Raw genomic sequence first — 16590 nt, 5'->3', positions numbered from 1 at the left:
CTGCCGTGGTCTCTATGCGGTGCTGAGTGTTGTGGGGATGATGGCTAAGTGTCAGGGTGCATTTCCACCACTAGGGGATTACAGGTCAGCCAAAGATACAGGAGGAAAGCTAACAGCCCCGGGCAGGTACACAGAACCAGAGGAGTGTGGAAGGGTGGTTCCAAGCTCCTTGGTGTGATTGATGTGATCACAATAAAGATTTTATCTCTAAGTCTTGGGCCATTGGACCAAGAGAAGAGAGAGCTGGTGTTGAGTTGTAGTGAGAGGTGCGTGGTGCCTGTACCTGCTGAACCTGGCTGGGACTCAATTCCATTGAGTCCCATTCCATTTTACCTTCTGTTTCCACCTTTTTCATGCTCCTGCTTGTTTCTCCAGAAAAAAATGCAATAAATTCCTTTCAAAAACTTTACAAAAGCCATAGATGGTTATTGAAAATAGTTCAAATGATATGGAAGACAGAAAGATAGTGAGTGTTTTTCTGTTGTGTGTTTGGATGAATGTGTCTTTGGGGTAGTCACTATTAACACTGGGTGTATTTCCTTCCAGATCTTTTCCAGTGTGCCTACAAATATGTATGTACACATTGTAAAAAACAAAATAGTACCTGATCAACATTGAGTTCCCCTATTCTCACTGCGTAGTCGACATGGACATCCTTTCATGGTGATACGATGAGTCCTGATCGACTCCTTTTGTTCGCTGGAGTGGCAGGTAAGAATAGCTACAGATAACTCACCTTCAGTGGGCATTTACCATGTGACAGGGTCTGTGCTCCAGGCAGGCTACATGAAGTGGGTCTTAAGGCTTTTTACAACAATGCTATGGATGAACACAGTAATTGTTAACATTTTGCAAATGATAGAATTGCAATAGAGAGAAGCAAAGCTGCTTGCTCAAACTCATGGCACGATTCCTGAGAGAGAGAGAACACTTTTAAAACAATTGTTGTTATAGTCAGTTGATTTATGATCATTTCAAGAAATAGTGCATTCAGTGAATACATTTCAGGGTCTGGTACAGTCTGGGAGCTGTTTCTGAAAATGCACTGGGCTAGAGGTAAGGGAGCGATCCATTGGCCCTGGGCTCCTAGTGCAAGGAGGGAGGTCCCGGGGAGAGGGGGCATGGAGAGGAGGTCTCTGAACAAACCTTGCAACATCCATTTCTGCTGAGTCTGGTCCGAGGTCTGGTTCTTGACATGTACACTTTTCAGAGATACTTGGTTTTGATTTTTACCATGGCTCACCTGAGCAGCCATGGTTTCAAACTGCCTGGAGATGTGGTCTGGCAGGCCAGTGCTATGCCCATCCTTCCCGCTCCTGCAGGAGGGGAGTCATCCTGGGACTAGAGGGCTTCGCCTGTAATCAGCTATCTCCTAATAAGTGGATTTGATGCTGGTTTCACTAGGTCAGGAAATTTCCCATTTGGAAGGAAAGCTGATACTTGCTTTTGGGTTTTGCTGTGGAGCCACAGGGTTTAGAGCAGGGACTGGAAGTTTGTTGAGACACACGTGAGTGCACTCAAACATCTTCCATGAAACGTGGAAATAAACACAGTGTTCCAGAGAGGTCCCTGGCTTTGGGATATAAATATTTCTGTAACAGAATGGCACTGGCTGTCTGCTGTATTTTTTTCTCTGCTACTTTGGCAAGTTTTATTTGGGTGTGTGTCTCCTGTACAGAAGGTATGACATCAGTTTTTGCCACCAAGTATTTACAGCCGTTGGTACCTCCTATGTGGGTCACTTTTGTGCCGTGGTTTCTTTGGGGAAATTGTAGGTCTCCTACCCAAAGCACATTGCCCATTTCAAGGTGCTCCTGGTTTCTGAACACCTGTGGCAATGCCTTCCATGTGGGTGAAGCCAGCCGAGAAAGTACCCCTCCCCAGGAGGTGGGGACTGGTGATTGCCTGAGTGAGGAGGCCGGGGATGAGCCCTGGACTAGAACTTGAGACCGGCTGCTTTTCCTTCCCCTCCTCTCCGTCCTATTTTGCCACCACCCCCACTTTTGAAAAATTTCTTATTAAAAATTAAGCAACTATTTTGGTTTCCTTTATTCGCTATTCCTTGCTAATCGTACGCAGAGTGAGCCTGGGACAGTGGAAAGGAAAGTTGTACTTAGCTTCAGATGATCCTACCAGTCCCGCATTGAAGGGTTTCTGCCAGGCGGCATTGTCAAGTGGCATTGTGGAGGTTCTCCTTTCAGTCCTCAGCATTAACCAACAGAGGCAGGTGGTACTTATTCCTGGTTAATGTTGAGGAAGTTGAGCTCAAATTGGCTAAGAGAACTTCCCAAAGTCACATAGGAAGTAGCAGAGTAGAACCAAACACAGATTGTCTCTGAATCAGGCAGGTCGTCAGATTCCAAAATGGGCTCTTAATTTTTGGAGGTCAAAAAGCTGAACAGACACAGATATTTCTTTTTTCTTCTTCTTCTTCTTCTTCTTTTTTTTTTTTTTTTTTTTTTTTGCGCTAGGGTTTCGCTATGCTGCCTAGGCTGGTCTAGGCTCAAGCTGTCCTCCTGCCTTAGCGTTCTGAGTGCTGGGCTTACAGGTTTGTGTCACCACACCCAATAAAACAGACATTTCTTTAAAGAAGACATACAAATGGCCAAAAAATATGTGAGAAAAATGCTCAGTATCACTTATAATCAGAGAAATGCAAATCAAAACCACAGTGAGGTATCATCTCACATGTTAGGATGAGTATTATCAAAAAGACAAAAAATAGCAAGTGCTGGTGAGGCTATGGAGACAAGGGAGCTCTTACACACTGTAGGGGGGTGTGCACTAGAGCAGCTGGCTGGGCGCGGGGCGCATGCTGACATCTCAGCACTTTGGGAGGCCGAGGCGGGCGCAGATCACCTGATGTCAGGAGTTTGAACCAGCCTGGCCAACATGGTGAAACCCCGTCTCTACTAAAAACACAAAAATTAGCTGGGAGCGGTGGATCACACCTGTAATCCCAGCACCGTTGGGCAGCTGAGGTGGGCGGGTCACTTGAGATCAGGAGTTCAAGACCAGCCTGGCCAACGTGGTGAAACCCCATCTTTACTAAAAAATACAAAAATTTGCCAGGTGCAGTGGTGGGCGCCCATAATCCCAGCTACTCAGGAGGCTGAGGCATGAGAACTACTGGAACCCTGGAGGCGGATGCTACAGTGAGCAAGCCGAGATTGCACCACTGTGTTCCAGCCTGGGCAACAGTGAGACTCTGTCTCGAAGAGAAAAAAAGAAAAAGAGTAAGAGTAAGCTACGGCACCCACTATGGCAAACAGTATGGAGGTTCCTCAGAAAACTGCAAATGAATTTACAGTGTGATCCAACAGTCCCACTACAGTGTAGATACCCAAAGAAAAGGAAATCAGTGTCGGAGGGGCATCCGCACCTCTGTTTCCTACAGCACTGTTCACCATAGCCAAGATAAGGAGTCAGCCTCAGTGTCCAACAGCAGATGATGGATAGAGAAAATGTGGTATTTATACACACACAGTGGAGTACTATTCAGCCATAACACAGGAAGAAGTCCTGTTATTCTCAGCAACGTGGATGGAACTGGAAGATATTATGAAATAAGCCAGGGACAGAAAGTTACACAGCACATGTTCACTTATGTGGAAGGCAAAAAGGAGTGGATCTCATGGAATTTGAAAGTAGACAGAGGATCCTAGAGGGTGAGAAGGGTCAGGGAAGAGGCAGATAGGGAGAAATTTGTTAAAGAATACAAAATTATAGCTGGATAGGAAAAAGTTCTAGTGTTCTATAACATAGGATGACTATAGTTAAGAAGAATATATAGTTTCAGGCTGGACGTGGTGGCTCATACCTGTAATCCTAGCACTTTGGGAGGCTGAGGTGGGTGGATCACCTGAGGTCAGGAGTTTGAACAAGCCTGGCCAATGTGTAGAGAAACCCCGTCTCTACTAAAAATGTAAAAAGTAGCCAGGCATAGTGGTGGGTGCCTTGTAACTCCAGTTACCAAGGAGGCTGAGGCAGGAGAATAGCTTCAACCTAGGAAGCAGATGTTGCAGTGAGCTGAGATCACACCACTGCACTCCAGCCTGGGCAACAGAGCCAGACTTTGTCTCAAAAAAATATATATATATATACAGTTCCAGATAATTGGAGAAAGGGTATTGAACGTTCCAACACAAAGAAATGATAAATGTTTGAGATGGTGGATATGCTAATTATGCTGATCACATACATTACATGTATTATAACATCACTATGTGTACTTCATACATATGTACAGTACACAATTATGTGTCAATTAAAAAAGAAAAGCTGAACTTAGATTGGAATGGCTATGAAGTAGCTAGCTTTTTCATATTTTTGATATAGACCCTAGGCATTTATTTTAAGTAAACTACAGTTGGCTTCAGGAAGTGTTTAGTATTTGAATTGTAGCCTTGCATTTTATAATACGGAGAAGTAAAACTGTAGGTTTGCTTTAGATACAGTCACAGGGGTTTGCCGTGATGACTTTTTTATGTAATAAGGGGGAAATGTACCTTAATTAATAGGCATATATGATCATTTTTCTCCCTCGCACACATTTTTAGTTGCTGTCCAGGCATTGTGATACTTATGTAAACAGTATGCGATATCTTAGGTAGGAATCAGAATTTTAAGGTAAGAATACTTAGAGTTATATATGTTTCAACCTTTCAAACTGGACATTTTACATGTCCATTATATAACTGTAATTAAATTTTGGAAAAGACAATACCTGTTTTTAATATGGGTGATGCTCTAGCTTTTTTTTTTTTTTTTTTTTTTTTTTGGAGACAGGGTCTCACTTTCTCCCAGGCTGGAGTGTAGTGGTGCGATCACGGCTCACTGCAGCCTCAGCACCATAGGCTTGAGAGATCCTCCCACCTCAGCCTCCCAAGTAACTGGGACCACAGGTGTACAACACCATGCGCAGCTAATGTTTAAAATTTTTTGCACAGACAGGGCCTCCGTCTGTTGCTCAGGCTGGTCTGGAATTCCTGGATTCAAGTGATTCTCCTGTTTCATTCTCCCAAAGTGCTGTGATTACGGGCATGTGCCACTGCCTGGCCCCATATAAGTGGGATGATGACTTGAGCCTAGGAGTTCCAGACCAGCCTGGGGAACATGGCACAAGACCCTGTCTCTACAAAAACTAACAAAATTAACTGGTCATGGTGGCACCTGCCTGTGGTCTCAGCTACTCCAGGAGGCTGAGGCAGGAGGATAACTTGAGCCCAGGAGTCGAGGCTGGAGGATAACTTGAGCCTAGAAGTCGAGGCTGCAGTGAGCTCTGATCCTGTCATTGCATTCCAGCCTGGGTGACAGAGTGAGACCTTGTCTCTTAAAAAAAAGTTACTGGCTACCTGATTATTCATAGGAAAAAGACCTGAACTCTGATCTAAACATCATACCTCATACAAAAATTAACTCAAAATGGATCATGGACTAAAATGTAAAATGCAAAATAAAGATGAAAAGAGGAGCTAGAGACTGGGAGAAACTATTTGCAAACCACATGTCTGATAAAGGACTCATATCTATAATATATAAACAACTATCCAAATTCAGCAGTGAAACCAAGTCATCTAGTTTGAAAATGAATAAAAGACCTGAAGAGACATTTCAGATAACATATAAGCACATGAAAAGATGTTCAACATCATGAGCCATCAGAAAAATGCACACTAAAGCCACGTCACTATACACCTATCAGAATGCCTAAAATAAAAAGTAGTAACAAGAGCAATGGTGGTGAGGATGCGGGAAAACGGAATCACTCACACTTGGCTGGTGGGAATGGAAGATGGTACAGCCATTCTGGAAAACAGCTTGACAGTTTCTTAAAAAACTAAACGTGCAATTGCCGTAGGAGGCAGCACTCACATTCATGGGCAGTTATCCCAGAGAAATGAGGACTTATGTTCACACAAAAGCCTATATGTATCTGTTCATAGCAGCATTATTTATAAAGGCTAGAAACTGGACACAGCCCGGAGACTGCTCAGCAGGTGAATGGTTAAACAAACTGGTGCACCCAGGTCCCAGATACCTCTTTGCAGTAGTTAATGACATCCTTGTTCATCAGTCTTTCAAACTCGAAACCACCATCATGCTTAATCCCCTTTTTTCCATCCTGGGTCTGAGTGGATTTCATTTTGCATTTCTTTCTAATGCATTTTCCCTCTGTCCTTTCTGCTTGAGCCTCATGCCTCATTTGAACCATTGTAAGGGCCACCGAATTGTTTCTCTGCCTCATCATGGAATCCTTTCTACACTTCATGCCCCGCATTGCCATTGGAACAATCTTTCCAAAACATGAACAAACTAACTTAAAAGAAATATCCCAGGTAGCCTTCCAAATAAGTATAAGCTTTCTGTTAGAAGTTTCACTTCTTGTCTATAGGGAACCCCAGGACTGTAGAGAGACAGATTTGCTGTCTGTATTTTAAGATCAGGCAGAAATCCCTGGAGGGGCCCATGTGGAATAGTGGCACAAATAGTGGTTCTAGAATCAGAAGCCCTCATATCCTGGTTCTAACACTAGCTGGATGTTCTTGGGAAAGTTTTGGTTTCAAACCTCAGTATGAGGAAGCATCCTCAAGGGATCACACAAGGCTGCTGGGAGGAGCGGATGAGGGAGGGCCATGGTGAACATGCTGTGTAATCCGTGAAGCACGTCGTATGTGTGAGAAGTGGAGCTGTGTGGATAGCGATTCTGGAATCATTGTATGAAAACGATGGAAAGCACATTCGTAGTTCTGCCTGATGATACTACTGGGCACCTGTGTTGTACATGCCTGCAACATGGGTGAGGCCCGGGTCAGTACAGCTCACAGTTTGGATTTCATGCAGTTAGAAAGGCCGGAGAGGACCCTTCCCCCCTCCAGCTGTAGGAAGGAGGCGGCTGTCTCCTGCTTATATTTGGTGGGATTGTCTGTGGCTCCTTGGGGACGGGAATGCAGGGAGTGGGGGAAGAAAGCCGGCCTGACTGCTCGCTAGTCAGCCTTCCCCCAGGGAGGAGTGGAGGGGTCATTTCGTGGTAACTTGCCAAGTCTTTCTTAACCCATCTGCTCTTAGAAATGACCAGCATGACAAGTAAAAGACCCATTAGAGACAGATGGGCTGTGTGTCCCGTGCGTTTATGGCTTTGTGGTCTCAGAGCTGCCAGAACTCGATAGCTTTCTGGGGAATGGTGGGTCAGCCAAGGGGCTGAAAATAGTGAGAGGAAGAAAATTCCCCCTCGCTGCTCTGGTCTGGGAGTGATGACTGAGGAGAGCGGCATGGAGGGCCCAGCCGTGGGGTCCCTCTCAAGCACACCCTCACTGCAGTGGGAACGCGGGTCTCATCCTCCCCAGGCCTCCGTGATTTTCGTCTGTCACATACTCACCTCCAGCAGGGATGTCTATGGTGATGAGATGAGGGAACATCATAGCACATGTGGCACTTAGTAGGCTTACGGTGAGTGGACGCCGGCGTCAGTGGAACAGGAGACTGGGCGCTGCGTGTGGATGCACTCATGTGCTTGTGGCATGGGTGGACAGAGGAGAGAGGGACGCTCTACAGTTCTCCTTTTGGTCTGTCACCCCCGCTGTTGTGAGCAGAATCCGTGAGTGTATTCTGTTGCCCCAGTCAACTTGGTAGGCTGATTGCTCAATTTTCTGCTTCCACTTTTGATTTCTTAAGAATGGGAAAACGAATACTTCAGATACTTTTCTGGTTGATGCTATACATTCCTTGATATCACCTTAATGCTTTTTAATTTCTATGTATTTTGGATGTTGGAGCTTGCCTGACATCTGTGCTTTTATGTCTCAACCTCTCGCGTAACTCTTGGCCACACCAGAACCAGAGAGAAGTGAGTAGACCGATTGGTAGCAGGGCTAGGACTGGAATTCTGCAGCCTTTTGACGCCCAGCAGGCTCTGTTTTCTGTATTGCAGTGCTCTTCCCTATTTTGACCCCTGTTAGGACAGTGGATGTGAAATGTAGCTGGGCGCTTTTGGGGGTGTGCTAGGAGTGTGGCAGATGCCTCAGATTGGCATTTTCCCCTGATTCTGAATTCTCATGGCTCAGAGTCAGTCTCTAGGCTACTGACTGGGAAGATGCAGGAAGTTGTTTTGTATGACAAACTATGCCAGGACATTTTTTTCACCCGGCAATTTGTTTGGTTTGGACTGGAATAAATCTCTGATCTTGGTTTCTTTGTCTATATTATTAGGGAGTGGAGCCTGACTTGTTAACTTAGCCCAATTCATAGTGCTTAGAATCTCAGTGAGTGTGTGTTGAACTGAGCGGAAGTGTGAGAGCGTCTTGGACAGTGGTTTGCAAACCTAGCTGCATCTGGGGGGCTGTGAAAAAAGCATGTGTGCTTACTCCAGACCAGTTGAAATAGAATCTGCAGGAATGGAGCCTGGGCAGGTATAGTGCTGTTAAAAACCCCCAGGTGGTTCTGATATACTGTAAAGGTTGAGTAAAGGTTGAGATGCACTGATCCACAGTGAATTGGAGTCCTGGATCATAGACATGCCTTATGCTTTCACCAGCTTAGAATGGTTCTTGTGCTTTAGAACTGTGAAAAAGTGTTATGCAAACAAATGTGGAAACAGCCTAAATGTCATATCCTGTTACTACCTGTCATGAAGTATATTTACCAGTTACTCACTCTACTCTGATCTCTACCCATTCCACCTTTTCTTCATGGAACAATAATTTGACAGATGGTTATGTAGAACCAGAGTAAGTCTAGTTTGATTGGCGGGAAACGATTTTGGGTATGAAGTACTCTTTAGGCATTTATTGAACTCTTGTTTGTACCACCTCTGTGCTGGACAGTTTATAAATATTACTTCTTTAAACAAGGCCTATGGAGTCAGGCTGCCTGGGTTTTGCTAACTAGCTGTGTCATTTGGGGTAACTTTTTAAGCTTATATAAACCTGACTTTCATCTATGAAATGGGATGACAAGGGGTCATTATCATCTCACAGAATCATGCAAATGTGTGTGTTAAGTGCTTAGTTTGGTGCCTAACACATAGTAACTACTCAGTAAAGTTATTATTACAGCATCATCATCGTATTTAAATGTAAATATTAAGAGCTATTAAATTTGTAAAAGGTAGTATACCCTTACCCCTTGAACCAAACACTACTTTAGTTTTAAGTGGTTGGGTTAATTTATCACTTAAATATTGGCCTCTTGAATACCTTGAATTTCAATTGAACGTAGCCAGAGGATTTCATAATTGGACCGTTGCCTCTGGAAGTTGGAGCTTTGTTTGTTTGTTTGGTTTCACTTCCTACACTAAGCATGTGGCTGTGCACATCTTTATGATGACTTTTGGGACTGGGGAATCAAAGCTTCATTCGCTTTTTGGAGGAGATGACCTTATGCTGTATGAAGCACTCAGACTTCGTTAACTGTGTACCATCCAGACAAGACCAGGTGCTTCCCACGGCAGCCTGTCCTTTTCTTATCTCTCTCATCAATCTAGCATGTTCCTTCTATTCCTCTTTATATTAGAACTTCTCTTTGAACAAGGAATGTTGTTTTGTCACTGCTAGGTCCCCAGCAATTAGTAATGCCTAGCACATACTAGGTGCCTCCTGAATGTTAATAGGTGATAATCTAGCAGAACACAAGATAAACCCGCAGGTTGAGATTTAAGCTGTGTGGTATGAAGGCTGCATTGGCAAACTTATTAAATCAATTTTGTTACTACAAGTTTAACATATCTTAGTAACTGACTTAGTTCAGGAATCATTTGCTGAGTGTCTTCTAGGCCAGACACTGGGGACAGAAAGGTAATAATATAAGATCCCTGCCTCATGTGCAGGAAGTCTAGTGCGATGGACAGACGCATGCTAATGGCTGCCATGGAATATGGTGAGTATTAGATGAAGGGGCACCCTGTGTGCCCTTGGAGCATAGAGCAGGGCTTGTGTTCTGGGAACATGGGCTGCATGTGAAAACACAATTTAAATTCTCTTTTTTCTTTCTTTCTTTCTTTTTTTTTTTTTTTTTTTTTTTTTTGAGACAGAGTCTTGCTCTGTGGTCCAGGCTGGAGTACAGTGGTGTGATCTCGGCTCACTGCAACGTGCTCCTCCCAGGTTCAAGCGATTCTCGTGCCTCAGCCTCCCGAGTAGCTGGGATAACAGGTGTGCGCCACCACGCCTGGCTAATTTTTGCATTTATATTAGAGATGGAGTTTCACCATGCTGGCTGGGCTGGTCTTGGACTCCTGACATCAGGTGATCCTCCCGCCTTGGCCTTCCAAAGTTCTGGGATTATAGTCATGTATGTATTCATCCTTTTAAATATCTGCGGGTAGCATTTAACTTTAAATGGGTACTAATTAAACTATTGAATGACTTTAGTATGGATTGAATGACTTTGCTCGGGCCTCGTTTTTAATTTCCTTCATTAGAGGAAAAAAAAAAAAAATGCAGGTTGAATATCCCTCATCCAAACTGCTTGGATTCAGAAGTGTCTCAGATTTTTTTCCTTTTTTGAATTTTTGAATATTTGCATTATACCTGCTGGTTGAGCATCCTGAATTCAAAAACCCAGAGTCTGAGCTGTTCCAATGAACATTTCATTGAGCATCACCTCAACACTCAAAAGTTGAGGATTTCGGAGTTTCTGGTTAGGGAGACTCATCCTGTATGGGTGCTGGGTTGTCGCAGGAGTTTTGGACCAGAGGTTGGGTGACTAGGCTTTGGTTTTCGCTTTGTTATTAAACAGGCTGTTTTATTCCATAATCTCAGCTTTAGATCCCTCGGTTGTCAAAGAAGGGAATGGGCCATCTGATGTTTAAGGCCTCTGTTAGTTCTGACTTGGAGACACCTGGCTTCAGTTCATCTTCCTTAGGAGTGGACAAAGAATATGGGAATTTTGAAATCGTTAGTCAACATCTACAGGGTCGTTGCAGACTGGTTTTGGGTAAGGTCATCTTTAGTGAGCCCAGGGAGAAACAGTGGTTTAGCTGTCAGCTGAGAGGGGTAAGCGGTCCTATTAATTTTCCTCTGTGTTAGTGAAAGCATTGTTAAGGGTCACAGCGTTAGTGGAGCTGGCTGGAAAGAGGAGGGGAACTCACTGTTACAGGTTATATTGAATGTCTTTTCAGTCACTAAATGCTTTTTATGATATGTTTTTCAGGATTTCAGTGTTGTATGATTTCTCTGCGTCAAGCACAGGAAATTTAACATCAGCAAAAAAGAATGCTCTTTCTTTTTTTTTTCCTTTGAGATGGAGTTTCGTTCTTGTCGCCCAGGCTGGAGTGCAGTGGCGTGATCTCAGCTCACTGCAACCTTGGCCTCCTGAGTTCAAGCGATTTTCCTGCCTCAGCCTCCCGAGTAGCTGGGATTACAGGTGCCCACCAGCATGCCTGGCTAATTTTTGTATTTTTAGTACAGATGAGGCTTTGCCATATTGGCCAGGCTGTTCTTGAACTTCTGACCTCAGGTGATCGTCCTGCATCGGCTTCCCAAATTGCTGGGATTACAGGCATGTGCCGCGATGCCTGGCCTTGAATGTTCTTTCTATGGGAATTTACAAAAGCCAGCTTTTGAGTCTAGTGGCAGAAAACCTCTTCATTGTTTAGCTGTGCTGTGAGCTTGGAGGGCTTCAAGCCCGGCTGAAAAAGCTGTAGTATTCTATGTCAGTTGGCTGTCTTGGAGAACTTAATGAGCACTGGACTGGAGTGATACTGTCAGAGTTCATGAGCGGTTTGAGGCTCTCAAAGCCTAGATACTGCGGTTGCCCAAATACATCAGCTGGACTCACTATTTCTCTCGGGAGTCGGGGGATGGAAAATGCTGTGGTCTTAACTCTGCTCTTAATTTTACAGTGCTGTTATTAATGGTAAGAATGATTTCATACGTTTGCATTTTGCTTTGTAATTCACAGAGAATTTTAAAATCTGTTATCTGATTTTATTCCCTCAGCAGTTCTGTGAAAAAGGTAGAGCACTTTCATATCTTCTGTTTTTCCATGATTCTCTTGTGGCTCACAGAAGCTAAGAGCCTTCACCAAGGTCATAGGGTGAATGAGTTGCAGAGCTGGGAGTAGAGGTTCAGGCTTCTAGTGACCCTGTTTCTTCCTTGATAGTTTGCTCTGGTGGCGCTATGCTCAGGTAACTGCACATGCTCGATTTGGTCTTTTGTAAATCCCTGCCCCATTTCGGGGGAAGTTTTTGGGAGGCTTCTATTCATTTTGGAGCATTTAAGTATCTTGTCCTCTCTCCCTCTTCCCAGATGCATGGGCATTTCTGCAGGCCCCCAGGCTGGCCCTTGTGCGTGGGGGCGTCTCCTGTCTCCACGTTGCTTGCACGCCCCGGGGCCCCCTCATGCCTGCCTCCACACTGCAAGCTGTTTGGTAAATGTTACTAAGTCAGCATCGTTGTTTTCTAGAAATGGGACGGGGTATGGATGCCAAGTTCTTTTCTGTGTGAAGTCTGTGATTGTATCATCTTGCCTTCCCCGTGTGTGCTCCTTGAGGGTGTCGCTGTGCTGCAGTCATCTGTGTTCCCTAGGAGTCTCCCTTGGAGTCCTGGCCGTAGTAGACATGCAGTCAGTGTTCACGGCCTGAATGAGAGGAAGGCCAACAGAGCCATTAAATCTGGAAAATGACAAGTGAGGGAAAGGAATTTTTATTGAAGGCATGTGAAAAAGAAATCTTTTTAGAAAAGTTGACCTGTTTCTCAACTGGAGTTGAATTTCAGCTCAGAAAAGCAGCTGTGTGCCCAGAGGGATTTGGGATTTCAGTTTGTGACAGATGAATTGAATTTGCTGTTGTATGAATGTATTATCCTTTTGTGGTTTTATTAGGCCTTTCTCCCAAATGGAATCGATTTTTCTATAAAAGTCACACTTCCTTTTTGAGAAGTGTAACACTAATTGTATGGGGACCATTGGGATGGTCTCCCAAAAGATTACCTGCCAGGAACCAAACACACTGCCTGAGACTCACGGCCCCTGGTTTCTGCCTGTGCAGCTGCAGGGCAGAGAGGCACGCTCGAGCTGAAATCAAGAGGCGTGTCTGCATCTTCTCTTTCTTGACTGCTGTTTCATCTCTGAGCTGGCCTGCCTTCAATGTCTAGGAGCTTGGTGGGTGTAGACACATTACGGTATGGAGGAGGGATATGGTGTTGCCACAGCCAGGAGACTGGCTGAAGTCTCTGTTCTCTTTCTGCTCACTGCTCTGACTTTGTATGAGTCACATTTGTAGGGCTGTGCACAGTGGCTTACACCTGTAATCCCAGCACTTTGGGAGGCCGACCTGGGAGGATGTCTTGAGCCCAGAGTTTGGAACCAGTCTGGGCAACATGGTGAAACCCCATTCCTACAAAAAATAAAAATTAAAAAATTAGCCAGATGTGGTGGCTCCTGCCTGTAATCCCAGCTACTGGAGAGGCTGAGGTGCGAGAATCACTTGAGCCTGGGAAGTCGAGGCTGCAGTGAACCATCATCACGCCACTGCACTCCAGCCTGGTCAGAGCAAGACCTTGGCCCCAAAAAACAAACAAACAAACAAAAACCCATTTGTAATAGTGGCAGTAGTTAACTTTTGAAAGTTTGAAGAAAAGTTTCTAAATAACCTGTGACCATGGACAACTTACTTAGCCTTTCTATGCCTCAGTTTCCTCATCTATGAAAAATGAGAGAATATGGTACTGATCTTACAGGATTTCAGTGAGAACTAGACGAGATCAAACTCAGAGCCTGGCACCTCGTGAGTGCACACTCAATATTATTATTTCAACATTTTAAAGGAAAAAGAATGCTAATGGGTCACTATGGCTAAACATAGTCTATCACTGGCGTTACTCATGGTATTGGAAGGAACTTGAATTCCATATAGATAGTGTGATGGAGAAAGTATTTTGGGCATTGGCAGTATTTATTCAAAGAACAAAGGATGTGTCTGTCCTGTGTGGAGAGCCGTTTCCGCTTGTTTCTTTAAATGCTATGGGAAAAGCAGTGGACTCTGTGCTCTCTCCCGTACAGCTTCAGTCTCCGCGTATTGATTTGGCCAATTGTCGCTCGCCGTCATCATGGCAGCAGCAGTTGAAGGGACAGCTTGTCTTGATTTGCATTTTTGGGTGTTTGTGCTATTTATAGACAATTAAGACTTGGAAGCCTGTTTATGGCAAGATGGCAAATTCAGCAAAACATGGAAAAACCTGTTAGCAGAGTTTGCACGTGTGCGGGCACAGAGCAGCCAAATAAACACACACGTTTTCCTGTATTTTAAAACTCTCTGAAAAAAAAAAAAAAAAAAGACATTAAACCATTGCCCAGATGGCTTATAGAGCTAGAACTTTTTCCTTGAAGTACATGAGTATGACTGTCAGACATCTGAAACCTGAAGCCATCTTAAAACATCATTTGGATGCTACCCCCTCTCCGCCCTTTTTTTCCATTTGTAAGGGACAAGGATCCAGGAAGGAAAGTATTAGTTTACAAAGGCTTTTGTTACAATTAATCGTTCATGTTCTTTCTTTTGGTATCTTATTCTCTGTTTACATTTTATTTTTATTTTTACATTTTTTGAGACAGAGTCTTGCTCTGTCACCCAGGCTGGAGTGCAGTGGCACGCTCTCAGCTCACTCCAACCTCTGCCTCCCAGGTTCAAGTGATTCTTGTGCCTCAGCTTCCTGAGTAACTGAGATTACAGGCATGTGCCACCACGTCCAGCTAATTTTTATGTTTTTAGTAGAGACAAGGTTTCACGGCGTTGGTCAGGCTGATCTTGAACTCCTGAACTCAGGTGATCTGCCTGCCTCAGTCTCCCAAAGAGCTGAGAATACAGGTGTGAGCCACCGCGCCCGGCCGCTGTTTCCATTTTGTAACACTAGTGTCACCCCAGTGTAGGGTGGCTAGGGGTATTCTTCTTTCCTGTTTCCTGGTGTATTTTCCTCTACAGCATCGATCACTCTTTAACATACTTTTTGGTTGTCTGTCTCTACCTACAAAAATATATGTTCGCTGTTATATCACCAGTGCCTGGCACGTAGATAGTCAGTCAATATTTGTTGAATGAATGAATGAATGAATGGGCTGAAAGAACCTTATTCTTCTTTCTTCTGTCACTTCACACCATATGCTTTTGGAAAATGCTATATGAACAGGGATCGTAAGCAGCAGAGGTTACACACATGGCTGTGGGATAGCCCATCATCCTCAGATACTTGTCTGGAAGGAGGTGGAGTACATGAGTAGAAATGATACAAGATAACTTCTTCAGGAAATCAGCCAGGTGTCACAACTTTTCACATAGGCGTGTGATGTTAGTGTATGTGTGTATGAAGAGCTGTCGTGGCCTAGAATCACAGGCCTTTAGATCCCTTGTACAGATAGAAAAGTAAAGGCGGAGGCCCAGGAATGCTGTAGGCCACTGAGGTAGAGTCCCTGTCTATCCTTCTCAGTGTCCGGTCACTTCTCAGTGCACTCCCCTCTTTACTGCTAAAGCCACTTTCCCTGACTCTGAATGTGTAACCACGAGGGAGAAAATGTACTCCAGGCTCACAATTTGTGGAGAAAAAGCCCAGCACCTAAAATAATGTTCACGAAGTTTCTACCTAGAAAACGTGGCCATTTCTATCATATCTTTGAATTTCCCTGTTTCTCATACATTTTATAAACAAGACAGTAGAAGGAGATTCGTGAACAGCCACTTTAGAACAAGGGGGAAAAAATCAAACCTAGAACATTCCAGTTTCTGTTTTCTTCTCAGTTTAGGGCTGAGGCACTTTAGCTTCCTGTCTAAGGGACTACTCAAATCTGATTAGAAGCCATTGTGGGCTGGTAATTATCCGTAATTTTAGGAAGACAGATGCAGCACCAACTCTGTTCTCTAATAGTAGGCTTATTAATTTTAAATTTGCATGGCAGGAGAATCAGATGGTGAGGTGGGATAAGCGGTCAGATGCTTGGTCATTGATAGCTTTTTACTTCCACGTATCACATGGGGATTTGGGACTCGGGAAGCCCGCTGAGAACTGATGACTATCTGTCCCCTGAACAGCTGGGGTCTTTTTCATCCTGAGCTCAGAAAGATTGCTCCTACTGCAGCCAGGGAAGACAGGTTGTTGACTGGTTAGAAATCATGGCAGGTTATTTTCTCCACCCGCAGTTCGCAGTTGAAAAGCAGAGCTATCAAAAAGTTGTCTTCTCTGTTGTATTTCAAATCTGGGTGTTTAAAAAATTATTTAAGCAAATTAAGCATTTCTTTAACGGTAGTTGTGTGTGTTCTTGATGCGAATGAGAGGTGCATTCCCTTGTAAAATCTCTGGGACTTTATAGGAGTATGTGAGCCTTAGAACAGAAGTTGGTTTTCTAGATGATCACGTAGATATGATGCTGAGCACTAGACAAAGATGTTGATTGAAGCGATTTAAAAAAATTTTTTCTGAGTTCAGATTTTACACCAATATTTAGAAAATCAGCAAAAGAACTTGGAGGAATGTTCTCAGGCATCCAGTTCAGCCCCCTGCGCACATTGTCATAAAATCCGAGTGTGTGTACAGGGAGACGCATTCCTTTCTGTTCTCATCACTGGTCCTTTCCTGGCTCTGCACCTGCCTGTCATGCGTGTCCGTGC

The 16590-nt window shown here is 44.2% G+C and overlaps 1 protein-coding gene across 1 annotated transcript in view; it reads left to right on the top strand.

Moving 5' to 3' along the window:
- The first annotated feature begins 671 nt into the window (after window positions 1–671).
- The window catches only part of LOC112634982 (SH3 domain and tetratricopeptide repeat-containing protein 1-like), a 39744-nt gene continuing 23825 nt past the window's right edge, over window positions 672–16590 (top strand). Inside the window, 1 exon segment of the mRNA XM_025402863.1 lies at window positions 672–711. Coding sequence (XP_025258648.1) covers window positions 672–711 — 40 coding nt within the window.

The sequence above is a fragment of the Theropithecus gelada genome, chromosome 11, assembly GCF_003255815.1.
Source record: "Theropithecus gelada isolate Dixy chromosome 11, Tgel_1.0, whole genome shotgun sequence".
NCBI classification, from domain to species: domain Eukaryota; kingdom Metazoa; phylum Chordata; class Mammalia; order Primates; family Cercopithecidae; genus Theropithecus; species Theropithecus gelada.
Note: the sequence above shows the minus strand (reverse complement) of the source record. Positions and strands in the feature narration are given on the sequence as shown.